Source organism: Crocodylus porosus, unplaced genomic scaffold (genome assembly GCF_001723895.1).
Source record: "Crocodylus porosus isolate Cpor-Errol unplaced genomic scaffold, CroPor_comp1, whole genome shotgun sequence".
NCBI classification, from domain to species: Eukaryota; Metazoa; Chordata; order Crocodylia; family Crocodylidae; genus Crocodylus; species Crocodylus porosus.
In genome coordinates this window covers 163,842,453-163,855,557 of record NW_017728906.1, presented here as the reverse complement: position 1 = coordinate 163,855,557, position 13,105 = coordinate 163,842,453, and the positions used below count along the sequence as shown (strand labels likewise).

General features: G+C 44.5%; 1 protein-coding gene and 2 non-coding genes across 3 annotated transcripts in view; 1 reads left to right on the top strand and 2 right to left on the bottom strand.

Moving 5' to 3' along the window:
* USPL1 (ubiquitin specific peptidase like 1) overlaps nt 1-2,687 on the top strand; it is a 36,688-nt gene extending 34,001 nt beyond the window's left edge. Inside the window, exon 9 of the mRNA XM_019530119.1 lies at nt 417-2,687. Within this exon, the coding sequence (XP_019385664.1) occupies nt 417-2,452 (2,036 nt within the window). The 3' untranslated portion in view covers nt 2,453-2,687. The remainder of the gene's footprint in view (nt 1-416) is intronic.
* Nucleotides 2,688-12,055: 9,368 nt separating this feature from the next.
* TRNAV-AAC lies at nt 12,056-12,128 on the bottom strand. The gene has a single exon. It is a non-coding gene; the product is annotated as a tRNA-Val (tRNA).
* A 256-nt stretch (nt 12,129-12,384) lies between these two features.
* TRNAN-GUU lies at nt 12,385-12,458 on the bottom strand. The gene has a single exon. It is a non-coding gene; the product is annotated as a tRNA-Asn (tRNA).
* Between the last annotated feature and the right edge of the window lie 647 nt (nt 12,459-13,105).

Here is a 13,105-nt window from a genome sequence, read left to right as displayed (position 1 = left end):
CACGAACCCGTGCTGGTTTCCCCTCAGCATAATTTGTCCTGCCGGGCTCTCACAAATGTGAGCCTTGATGATTTTCTCAAAGATTTTGCCAAGGATGGAGGTGAGACTGACTGGCCTATAGACAGGAAATTGATATCCTTCTCATTGTAATTAAGAGAAAGAAGTGGCTTTGCTTCTTGACCAAGTTGTTATGATCTAGGAATTTAATTCTGCTCCTGGAAGTGGCCTATTTGTAATCCTCCAGTTTTTTCCTTTGGTATAGACCAGTTTTATTCTCTCTGGTATAGGTGGTAGTAGTATCACACAGTGGGAAGGCACTAAAAACTGATACTCTTGTCAGTCAAACAACTCTGAGAACCCAGTTTTTTATTGGTAGTTGTACTGAGCCTTTAACTTAGTCACCCTTTATTTTTCAGAATCCTGGCTTGAATGTGATGACTTAAAAGGTCCATATTGTAATAGATGTGAGAGATTTGAGGTTCCTCCTTCAGAGATTCATATTGTCATCTGGGAAAGGAAAACATCCCAAATGCCAAATAAGCCACATCCACATAAGTTGAGTTCTCAGTTCCAGAGTAAAGAAACTGAAGAGCTTTCTCCCCATGATGAACAATCAGATTCTTCATTGTTGCATTGTGATGATCATAATGCTGTAGACAAAATACCAACAATTCATGGCGATGATGGCAATGTAACTGCTCCAGCTACTACAGAACAGAATTTAGCCAGGGCTGAAAAGAAATTGCTTCATGGCTTGGAACATTTGGCAGATGATGATATTATAACTCTGACGCTTGTAGAAATACAAGTTGATTCTGAAGGTAACCCCATGGAGAATGAACAGATGGTGGAAAATAACCTAGTTGCTGAAACAGGCACAAAGCAGCAGCTGGAATCATCTTGTTTGATTCCACCCAAAGCTCCGTGTATGGGAGACGTCACTGGAGGTAATCAGACTCCAAACACATGCACATCATCTGAAAATGCCAGTGCTTGTTTACCTGTAGGAGAATTGAACCCAGCAAACATTATACCTGCTGTACTTACAAACCATGGTAGTTCCTCACCAGAGCCATCACATTTTCAGTGGGCAGAGGCTGAAGCAAATGCAGTTAACACAGAGAATGACATTAGGTTAAATTCAGCAGTATTTAAGAACAAGGAGCCATCATTAATGGAGAACGTTACACAGATATTATCTAGTATGACAAACTCCCATAAAATTATAGCAGACTCTCAGGTTGCAGCTGTGTCTTCTGTGGAGAATTCCTCTAAGACTTTATGTAAAAATAATAAAAAAGCATTTGTAGGAAGTTGGGTAAAGAAGTTACTAAGCAAGAATGCTGCTTTTATGCCCTCAAGTGCCTCATCTCATTATAATAACAAGAAAAGTTCTAAACAGTCCGGTTCATTAAAAGTTACCGATTTGAACTTGCCTAATAAGGGGGCAAATAATTTTGGTGGCTTCCAAAGCAAAGGAACAAGCAAAACAGTTGACTTGCACTTGCATAATAAGGGGGCTAGTAACTTCAGTGGTTTTCAGGACAAAGATACAAGCAAAACAGTTGAGACTCCTAAATCCGTTCTTCCTCATGGTAGAAAGTTTCCTTTGTTAGCTGTCAACAGTCCTCCTTTAGGTGCTTGTCTTCCTGTAGCAAACTCTGTAGGTAATGACAGTACAACTTTAAATAAGCTTGGAAGCTCACTAAGTATTTTGAATAAAATGATTCAACCCAACTTCAATTCCAGGCATGATAACAGTGGAAATGAGAATCATACATCTGTTGAGACAGTTAAAGAATCAGATACTGACAAAGCCTGTAGACTTCGTCTAAAACTCCTTAAAAAACTTAATGCTAAAAAAAAGAAGCTGGCTTCACTTGATAAGCTGGTAAAAGCTCAGATGAACAGTGGAAACCTTCCACATACAGATGGAAAAGACCATTCACAATTTGGATCTCAAAATGAAAGTGAACCACTACAGAACTTTTTAAGGGAATTGCAATATCATATTGATGTTGCAGATAATGAATCTGTATATAGTACAAGCTCCAATATGTCACTCTGCAGTAGCCAGAGTAATACTGATGTTTTAGCAGAATTATTGTCTCCTTCAACTGTTGCTTCGTTAGAGGTTTCAAAGGATGAAGAGGAGTGTAGGTATTTGGAAATGGTGGACAATAATATTGCAACACCAGTGTCTAGTGAGAAAATCAATAGCATGTGTGTGCCAGTGTCAAGTGAGGACCAAAATTATTACTGTTCTGTAAAAGATAGTAAATATGAAGATCATATAACCTCACTAATGAGCAAGTCTTGTTCAAAAACGCTTTCATTTGGCCCCATAAAGGAGGATATTTTTGAAGACCTGCTCACTACTTCAGTGCTAAACTCAATAACTGGTGACATAGATTTACCTCATTTTGATGAAAGTCTGCTTGAACCTTGTTGAATTATTGTTTGGTTTCTTGAGTGTTCAGAATTGCGTGTATATTTTTCAAACAAAGCACTATTAAATTATATTTTCAAAGTGGTTAATTTGCACACTGGTTGTACTTGAACTGTTAACATTTGAAGTATTTGCTGCTTAAACTTCATTATGGCAAGCAAATATAATTTTTAACAATGGTTTATATTTCTGAAGGAGGTGAGATTGTTTACATTCATTAAAAACTTTTGTGGCTCTTCTGATATTTTTTCCTTGTTGCCTTTTACATGGTAAATTGATCATTTTTTTTTTTTTTGGTCAAGAAAAATAAAATCTTCAATTTTCTTGATGATACAAGGCATAAATATATAATGAAAAATCAATCCAGTCGTGTGGGGTTTTTTTGTTTTTGATTTGTTTTAACAAACTGTTCAGGTTTAATTAAATCTTCTTACATCCCTGAGACACTTGTGAACAGACATGTTGGCATGCTTTTATACGAAATTGAAGTACCATAATGCAGTAGTGCAAGGGTGTTACTATCTGAGAAGATTCTCTGTTCTTTTCACAATTTGTTTTGGCCTTGTTCCTCGGGTAAATGCCAGCTGGGTTCAGGGAAGGAGTGATGTGAAGGCAAAGATTTCCCTGTGTAAGGTAATATAAGTATACCCTAGAGCTTATCTTCTGAGTAAATAAAGGTATTTCTGAAAACCATGTGTAAGTAAAGTGGGTAAGATTTTGGTTCTGAATTCAAAGATAATGTAATGTGCAGCATCAAATTTACCTTTTTTATTTTAATTAAATTTAATTAAATTAATCACTACACATCCAACTAGTAAAATAGGTATTTTAGAGAAATGTATATATACAGCCATACCTCGTTTTATTGCACTTCGCTTTATTGCGCTTCGGAGATATTGCGGTTTTTTTACAAATTGAAGGTTTGTGGCAACCCTGCGTCAAGCAAGTCTATCGGCGCCATTTTTCCAACAGCATTTGCTCACTTCGCATTTTTTAACAATAAAGTATTTTTCAATTAAGGTATGTACATTTTTTGTTTTTTAGACACAATGCTATTGCACACTTAATAGACTACAGTATAGTGTAAACATAACTTTTATATGCACTGGGAAACCAAAAAATTCGTGTGACTCTCTTTATTGCGATATTCGCTTTATTGAGGTGGTCTGGAACTGAACCTGCAGTATCTCCGAGGTATGCCTGTATATCAGGAATTTAGAGAACTCAGTCTCTAACTTGCGTACATTTTCCTTTTGAGAAAACAGGAAGGGAAAAGTTGGGAAGGACAATTGGTACCAATGGGAAAAGATGAAGAAAGTCAGTAAGAAGGAAGAAAGGGAAAATAGTTTAATCTTGGTGCACATAGATTTGTATATAGGGTTTCACTAATGATGCTTGTATAATTTGTTCCACACAGCTGTGGCTATTCTAGTCCTGTATTAAATCAACTGTACGCTGTAGGGTGGGTGGGGAAAACATCTTAACACGTTTTTGCATTCTCAACAATGGGATATTTTTACATCAATGCCACTTCAGTGGTACTCAAGAAATTTTTAATCCTGAAATTGCATGATTTATATTTCAGGACCCCTGATTCATAGTGTTTTAAGGCCATAAATGATCATTCACTTCAGTCTCACCGCCGGCCTTTTTGCAGCCCAGTTAACTGCATTTAGCTAGCCATGTCTTCCAGAAAGACACCAGTCTTGACTTGGGACTCTGCAAGGCATGACACTTCCATTGTTTTTCTTCTGTGAATTTTTTTTAAAATTTCATTATTGGTGGACAACAAAATGAGTACTGTACATCATCATTTTCAAAAGCTGGTCTTGCACAGTTCTTGTACAAATATGACTTCTGTTGGTTTTTATTTTTTTAAGTAAAAAAAAATCTCTCACCAGCATCTTTGTCCAATTCATCCTGTGGTGGCAATTATTAGGGTATGAAAGTACCTTATACTCCTGTAACTGTTTCCATTATGGCAATGAGCTTTTCTTGGTATAAAGCACTTCCATATTGCTGAATCTGGATCCACATTAGATGGATTATACTATAATATATTCTTAAAATCAGTGGAGAACAGTTTTTTTGTGTGAAGTTGGGTCCTGAAAGTGTAAGTGAAATGAGCAAGGTTGGTTGTTGGACTATATTGTCACTTTTTATGACTTATGCTTTTTGTTGCATATAAGCCTGATTTCTTTCCCTCCCTCCCCCTGAAATATCATTCCTTTAGTCTATTTTTTTCACGTCAGAAATATGGAGCAGAAACTGAAAATCCTGGTATATTTTAGCCTTTTCCATGGGTAAAAGGTCGTTATTCTCCTACTTCCTTATTGACAAGTTGGCTGGTGGGTTTTTATTTTGGTTAGCTAAGAACGAATGTGATAGTACTGTTGAAGGAGAGCTAAAATGAAGATGCATTATGCTGTGAAGTTAGTGGCCATTCATATTTCAGAAGCCAGGAGTTCTATATTCTAGTTCTCTCAACCCTCCCTGTGTTTCTCAACAAAGTAACTATTATCACAAGCTGTCATCACTAAAAAAGAAGTAAAAGAAGTGGCTTTGGATAGTTTGGACAAGTTCCATGCAGCATTTCAGAAATTAGGTCTTGAACTGACTCTTAAACTACATTTCTCTTAACAATTGCGTATCAGACTGGGACACCAAGAAAAAGGAACTTGTATTAAGAATTTTTACAAAGGACTTGAGCTTTTCTTTGATTGTAAAGGTTCTCTGTAATCTGCTGCATTGGAAAAGCAAAGTGGTGTGGAATGTCATGAATGCATCTGTCTGCATTCAAGTTATTAAAAATGATAATTGACTAGAGTGATTGACTGATCTGTAAAATTATGGTTTCTTAAAAACACAGCAAATAATTTACAACAAAGTTTGAGACTATACAGGATGTGGGAAAGAATTGCAGAGTACAGGAGCAGAGGCTCAGGGCTGGGCAGTTCCACACCCTAGGTCAGGGGTGGACAAAATCTGGCCCATGGGCCAAGTCAGGCTCACCAAAGTGATCTTTATCCTGCCTGTGGCAGGTCCCTCAGCCCCACCTGGTCCAGGCACAGGCAGCAGCCTGGGTTGTGGCACATGTAGCCAGCCCTGCTGTCCCCAGGCACATGGAGCAGTGTGGTGGCTGGACTCCACTTCCTGGACCCCTAGAAGCAACGGTTCCCTCAGTCCACTGTCACTAGTATCTCTGCCACAGTTGGACCTGGCCTACCCACCCTGCATTCACCACGGGGCACTGGACTGGGCAGGATTTCTGTGGAGACATGCTGGGACCCAAATAGGCAGTACATGCTTGGCAGGCAGATAAGATGGGGCTGTGGGTGGGTGGGGAGCGACATCTTGGACTTGGGCAGGTAGGTGGGGTCAGGTCCAGGATCATAAGATGGTGACAACACAGGGCCTAGACCTGAGCCAGAGCCATGATCTGCTATCCACACCCCTGCAAGGTGGCAGGTGTGAAGGCAGGGAAATGGTAGTTGCAGTGGCTGCAGGCAGGGGGCAAGTGGTAGCAAGCAGAAGCACAAGACCTGTGCCAGTGCCCCAGGGCCAGCGGGGGCCCAGAGTGGGACAGCAGGAGCTCTATGGAGCTGAGCTGGGCTGGGCTGGGCTACAGCAGCAGGGAAAGGGACAAAACCAGTCGTGACCTTGGGCTCCTGATGGCCCTGGCCCTGGGGCACTAGCACAGGACCTGTGCTTATGTCCAGGTGAGCTTGTCCCCACTGCCATTCACTCTCCCCATCTGCCACTGCCGCAACCACCATTTCCTTGCTTTGCCACCTGCTGCTGCCCCAGCCCCTGCGAGTCCTGACTGGCTCAGTGTGGTGGCATCCAGGCCAGGCCAGCTCCTGCTACATTCTGTGGACCCAGCCTTGCTGCTGGGAACCACAGGGTGCAAGGAGCACCTGTTGGGGTGGTGGGGGTGGGAAGGTAGGGAAGCAGCAGGAGAGGGACAGCAGGGGTGGTGGGGTGGGAAGTGGCTGAAACCAGGCAGTCAGGAGCATGGGGCTCATGCTGGTGCCCCAGGGCCAGGGAAAGCAGGAGCACTGGTAGGGGCTCCACCTGCCACTGGCTCTGAGCACCCTGAGGCCTCAGCCTGGTGCTGCTGATGACGGTAGGGGCTGTGAGCACCGTCACCCCCCCAGCCACCCTCCTCTACACATCACAGCCTACCCCAGCCACATTCACATCCCCCCCACAAACCCCATAGCCATCCACACGTGCTCCACCACCCCACATACACACACCCACAGCCCCCATACCCATCTACCCTCCCCCACACCCCACCTACACACATCCCCACACATCCACAGCCCCCCACAAACCTAAACCCACCCACCTATACTCCTCACTCCCCCCCACAATATACAAGAATAAGACTTCAATTTAAGCTATTATACAATCACCTCTATGTACACTATACAAACACAAGTAAATCAGGACAAAAATATTTTTTGAAATCAAATTAACGAATGTTGTAGGAGATGTTTGATTTTTAGAATATAATTTGGTATTTTTCTGGTACTGAGATGGTAAACCCCTTGCCAAAAGGAGTACTTCCAGGGACAAGGGGAGGGACTTCTTGCGGCAAAGTCTGGGGTTAGGGGCAGGGCCTCTGGTCCCAAGATGGTGACCAGGGGGCAGGGTTACCCGTGTGGTTCTCAACCTTTTGTATTTGAACTAATGTGATGCATCGTTACCTGTGAGTGACCTGTAAGCAGGAGCCAGTCATGTTCTCCATAGGAGGTCTGTATTGAGCAGATTCTTTTTGGTATTGGTTGGTGGAATTGGAGCTTGCTCCATCCACTCCATGCATTGACCTGGTATTGCAGTGCTTCCAGGACTGGTGCAAAAAAACAGAAAAAAAAAAAAAAAAGGTTCTCAACAGCTTGCCAAAACTCAGCAAGTGGCCCTCCAGCAGTTGCAATAATTGCCTGCCCCCGCCCCAGACCAAACAGAAGTTCACTGTTGTTTCTAGCTGCAGGCTGGGAGTCTGCAGCCAGGTTCTCATAGCAAGGGCCAGTACCCTCTGCCAGTGCTTGTGGTTTTCAGAATGGGTGGGGGGAAAGACAGCAGAGGGAGCTCATTCATGGGGCTTCCTGGCCAGTGTTGAAGGGTGGGGCAGGTGAATTGGAGCTCCCGCACCTTGGGGAGGTTCCAATACAGCTGCCCCACCCTCCAGGGAGCTCTGAAACCCCCCAGACTGAACTCCCCCTTGCTCCCTTTTCTCCCTCCAGTTCTAAGAATAGTGACAGGCTGGGAACTTGGCAGACATAAGTTACAGAAGATGCTACATTTTGATACGTCTTCATCTGATACCTCATGCAATGAGGGGTCAGATTTTCACGTGATCGGCCATTTTTGAACCTGTCTGCAGCTCTGCATTTGTCTGGTCACAGCTATAAACTCCTTTCTATGGCCAGATCAGGTGAAAATTGTCACTTCTGTCTGCGCCCTAAGTGGCCCTTTGCCCAAATAATTGACCACCTTTGCCCTGGTAGTGGTACATAGGGGTACTGCTGCAGCCAGGACGCTGGTGGCAGCTGGATCAGAAGTATTGGACTGCTCTTTCTTGCCCCTCTCCTGAAGTTGCTGCCTGGGACTGGTGCCCAGGTTGGCACACCTCCTGCCAACAGTTAGGCTACTATTCAAGTGAAAATAATAGATGATTAAGTTAGAAATATGAAACTAAATATTAGGATAAAGTGTAAGTTCCTGGATTCTTCAATCTAAACTGCTTAGTACACTGATCAGTGATTTCAGAGAATAATCCTTGGACTGTCAGGAATGGTCAGATTGACCTGATAAATCTGATTTCTGATTAGTGTGAGCATTTCATCCCAACAAGATTCTCCCCAAACTGAGAACAGAACTAAGATTGGGGGCAGGGGAGAAGAACCAGCACCTACTGCAAAACACCTTTGAGTCCAGTAGTCATTCCACTCCTTTCTTTTCCTGTTACTTTTACAGGAAACAAAGAATCTTTGTTTCCTACAGTACAGAGCCCTGTGACAAGATACTTTTCCACATCCACAAAACAAATTAGATGTAGATCAACTGCTATTTTTAAAAAGAATAGTTGTCTTTTCTACATAAGAATTAATGTACATTTAAAAACACCAGGTTTTATGTATTTGCGAAGGGACTGTGCTCCAATTCTGATATTACCCAAACCTCAACATTTGGGCAAAAGGTATGGCAGGGTAGCACCTTGGGGACTAACGAGTTTAGAGAGACATAAGCTTTCACAGGTGACTGCCTGTGTCAGACTAGGAGGGACCTTCTGGATCATGAAATCCAGTTCCTGTGGTCACAAGAAACCACATGTAATCTCTTTTATAAATTAATTAGGCTCTGTTTTAAAGCTCCTTGGGAGTACTTGGGTTAAAAAGAAAATGGGAAGGCTCTTTTAGAGCCTCACGGAGTTAGTGGCTAGAAACCTGATTTTCCAGCCTCAGTTTATGCATGGCTGGATCTTGTACCATGTGTTCTTTGCCAGCATTGTTTTATCAGTTTAATAGCTCTTCTCCCACCTAGTTAATCTCACTCATACCTTGAAAGAGACAATTTGTATCCTCTATCAGTCTTTGTTTTGCTGGATAAGTATCTTAACTCTTGCTTCCATAGGCAGCTGCTTGTGCCCCAAAAAGCTCAGGGAGTTACCGATACAGCTCCATACGCATACAAGGTGTTTTAAGAATGGGTTCCCTCATTGCAACAGGTTGCAATCCAAGTTTAGAGATAAAAGCCAACACACAGAAAAGGAAAGAGAAGATAAGGTCAATAAGATTCTAAGGTTACTGAAAGAGGCATCTGTGTTCTTTCATAAACAATTAACTAAATGCAGCTAGGGAAGGGGCAGGGGAGAGACAGCTACAGTGCAGACACACCTTTCAGCTGTGCTTAAGCTCCAGCCAAGGAGCAGAGGGCTGGAAAAAGTGCTGGGGGTGTTGGTGTACCTGCCTGGTCCCAGCACAGGTGAAGAAAAAGTCACCTTCTCTGTCGACACTGCCAAAGCCATCCAGCTCACACTAGACTAAAACCAGGCTGTTGTAGCCTGCTGCTTGAAAAGTTTCCTGCCCCTGCCATAGTGGGGTTTTGAAAGAGACAAGAATCCATGTCCAACTTAATGTCTAAGACGAATGGGGGAAGAAGCCAAAGTGCATATATGTGCTAGCCAATGACAAGCCCTGGTAGTACTTTGATAAAGCACAGGTTTGTAGAGATTCATACATATGGATCCCACAATGACCGCAGCAAACTAATGAAACTGAAAGATGCAAACAGCAGGAAACTAAGAAGACCCATTGTGTTTTATGTCATGTTGTTAGAAAAGCTGGTAATTATGCAACTGGGGGCATTAGGCTTTCAATGTTTGGGTGATTTGGGTTAGTAATTCTATATATACTAACTCTCCCTAACTGCACCTTTACAGTTCAGCACAGTAATTTCCCATTCTGTATGGTTTCCATGTTAAATTATATTTGTTGGGAAGCTTCTGTGGGGACAGTTGGATACTTGTGCTACTTGGTTGAGAAGGAGCAGCTAGAGTGAAAGGCGTGGTTTTGGTATCATGTAAGCAACTGGAATTCTTGGTATAGGATGCGTCTTCTGACTATAGACCAAATTTGGGGCCAGAGTTTTTAATTCTTGGTTCCCCATCATCATCCATCTTAACAGCAATTACCTTTCCCTTTGTTCCCAAATCTAGTATCAACTGCTATACCACACAGTGCTTGGGTTAATCAGGTGAATATGTTAAGAGAACCAGTACTGAAATAGTGACAGTGAAAGTGTCATCATTAGCCTTCAGAGTCAAAGGCCATTGTTGCCAATTGTGCAGCTTTTAACTCTTAACGCTTTTGTCCAAACTGTCAGGTAGCTCAGATCATCACCATTTCAGTTCACGCTCATTTCTACTTCTGAAGATTATCTTCCTAGATAAGAGCTAAGATTTGAGTTTAGACCACCAGGGAACAAGGCAAATTAAAAAATAAAATACAAGTATCTACTGAATAAAATGAAATGCCACTGTATATATGTGTGTGTATATAGTGGCATATATAGTGGCATTCAGATATACATGTAATCACAGAAAAATGTTGATTTTGGGTTACTTTTTGTAATCCGAAAATTGGAGATTTTTTTATCAGCGTAAACCAGGATCCCTGCTTATTACAGCTGAAATTTCTAGCCCATTTTCTAATATAGTAGTGCTCAGCCTTGCAGATCTGAAGGCTGGCTGAGTGGCACCAAGCCAGATCTAGGTGCCATCCAGTATGCCAACCTAGCATCACACACCAGATCAAGTTGTGGACTGACCCAGCACATGATGCCATGTCATCTTGGCCACAGGACTTCCCATTGGTCTACAGGTTTGGTGGCCGGGCTTAGGGCCAGATGGCTTGGCCTCAGGGGGCTGGATTTGGCCTATGGGCTGGAGGTTGAGCACCTAATGGATTAACTCTAGAGAATCGTGGGAAAAAAATCCTGGACACAGACTGTAGCTTCATGTGGTTTTGAAAGCATGTGCTCTGCTCTTTCAGTCTCCAGTGTATAAAAAGACATGTAAAAACTACATCTGCAATCCCTCATGTCTTCAGTGTGTTCCTGTAGCATTTCCTCTGGCCACTGCAAGATCTTAGGGCATTACTAAACTAGGAGTAGAGCTTGTTTTGGGAGTCAAGAGTCAGACGTGCACACAGTGAAGTTTGTGCTTGGGGATCACTGACTTAGTGCTGGTAACATTGGCTTCTGCAAGGATGCTGGAGTTTGTGCCACGATCTTCCCATTTGATGTGGAGGATTTTCTGGAGGCATCTTTAATGGTACCTCTCCATGCCTTTGTGATGATGATCATAGGTAACCCATTTTCACATCTGTAGAGGTCTGCATTGTAGACCTGGGTTTTGGAATTGTGGAGTCTTTCTGGAGATTATAAAGCCATGCTGAATTTCCCAAAAGAGGTGCTTGTGCACTGGATCTCCTCATCAGTGTTAACTCTTTGAGAGAGGTAGTCAGGAGCTAAGGGAAGTGCTCCAGGGTCTTTCTCTCAAACTTTTTTTTTTTGGGGGGGTGGGGGCGGGGGCGAGGGAGGCACATTCATGGCTTGGGGTTAGTCTCCAGGTTGAGAAGGGCCCAAAGCTCAGGAGGCTTCTCTGAAAAGATCCCGCACAGGCTGGAGCTTTTCCTCAGCTGTGTCTTCTTACCTGAGGTCATATATGGAGAAGGTCATATATCCTCATGGAAACCAGGCAACCTTGTCAGGTTATTATAGCTTGCATCGAGGCTCCACCTTGCTGAGGGGTGAGCACTGAAGTGAAACAAGGTGCACTCCCTCGCTCCGGGTGTGGGCTCACGGGGGTTGCACATAAAGGATGCCGCTGCAGCGCACGGGGGTGGGCGGTGGGCGGCAGTGGGCAGGCAGCAGTGCTTGGGCACACGGCTGTGGGGCCAGGGGGCGGCAGCTCCTTGGCCCCGAGCTGTGCCCGTCTCTGCCCCGAGTGACGCGGAGGCAGAGCGAAAGGACACAGAAGCCACGGCAGGCGGCTGCCCAAAAGGGAGCCATACAGAGGGGAAAAAAGAAAGCGCGGTTTGTTTCCGCCCGGTTTCAAACCGGGGACCTTTCGCGTGTTAGGCGAACGTGATAACCACTACACTACGGAAACCACCTTCGTGTTGGCTCTCTGCCGGTGCTGATGTCTGCATCTCCGAGGCTGGTTGATTATTTGCTGCGTGCGGCGTAGCTCACTTCCCCCCACACCCCCACTCCTCCGCACAAGACTTAAAGGGGCTGCGAACGTCACCAGGCCGAGAGAGCACCGGCCAGGAGCTGCACCGCGCTGCGTACAGCCTCGCCTTTAAAAGGCGCGGAGGAAGGGCTCCGGGGTAGAAAAGGCAGGCAGAAAAGCAAAATATCACATTCGTCCCTGGGTGGGCTCGAACCACCAACCTTTCGGTTAACAGCCGAACGCGCTAACCGATTGCGCCACAGAGACGCAGCTGCGCAGGCCCGCGCCCCCGCCCTACTCAGGAGGCAGAGGCGGGGCAGCCGGAGCCGCCGGATCCTGGGAAGTCCCTTGCAGGAGGGCGCGGAGGAGCGGGGGGACCGCTGCGCTGGGCTCTTGCCAGCAAGGGAAAGCACGAGGGGCAGCCCAGAGGCCAGTGAGTGCATTTGGGATCCCTGCCTTTGGGGCTTGTTTTCTGCATCTCATCCAAGCACCCTTGAATGTAAAACAGCCCCTGGGGGCTGGAACCAACAGGAGGGATCGAGCCCTTCCCTGCAGCCGACAATGCAGAGACCTTGCGTGGGTGCGCCGGGATTTTGGGATAGAGGGTGCGGATGGTGTGGCAGCTCAGCACACCTGCAACACCCACTTTTCTCCCGTGAAAGACGCTTCAGTGCTATGCTGGGGGGCTACGTGTAACATCAACGCAAAAACAAGCGTGGGAGGAGCTGGCATTTTGAAAAGCACTGGGTGCATGTGGTGAGGTGCTATTGCATGTAGAGCAACACCTCTCCTTCTCCAGGTAAAAATAAACTAGAGGCTTAACTACTATCACCTGGACAAGGGAGAAGAGATTGATGTCATATATCTTGACTTCAAAAAAGCTTTTGATCTGGTATCCCATGATCACCTCTTGG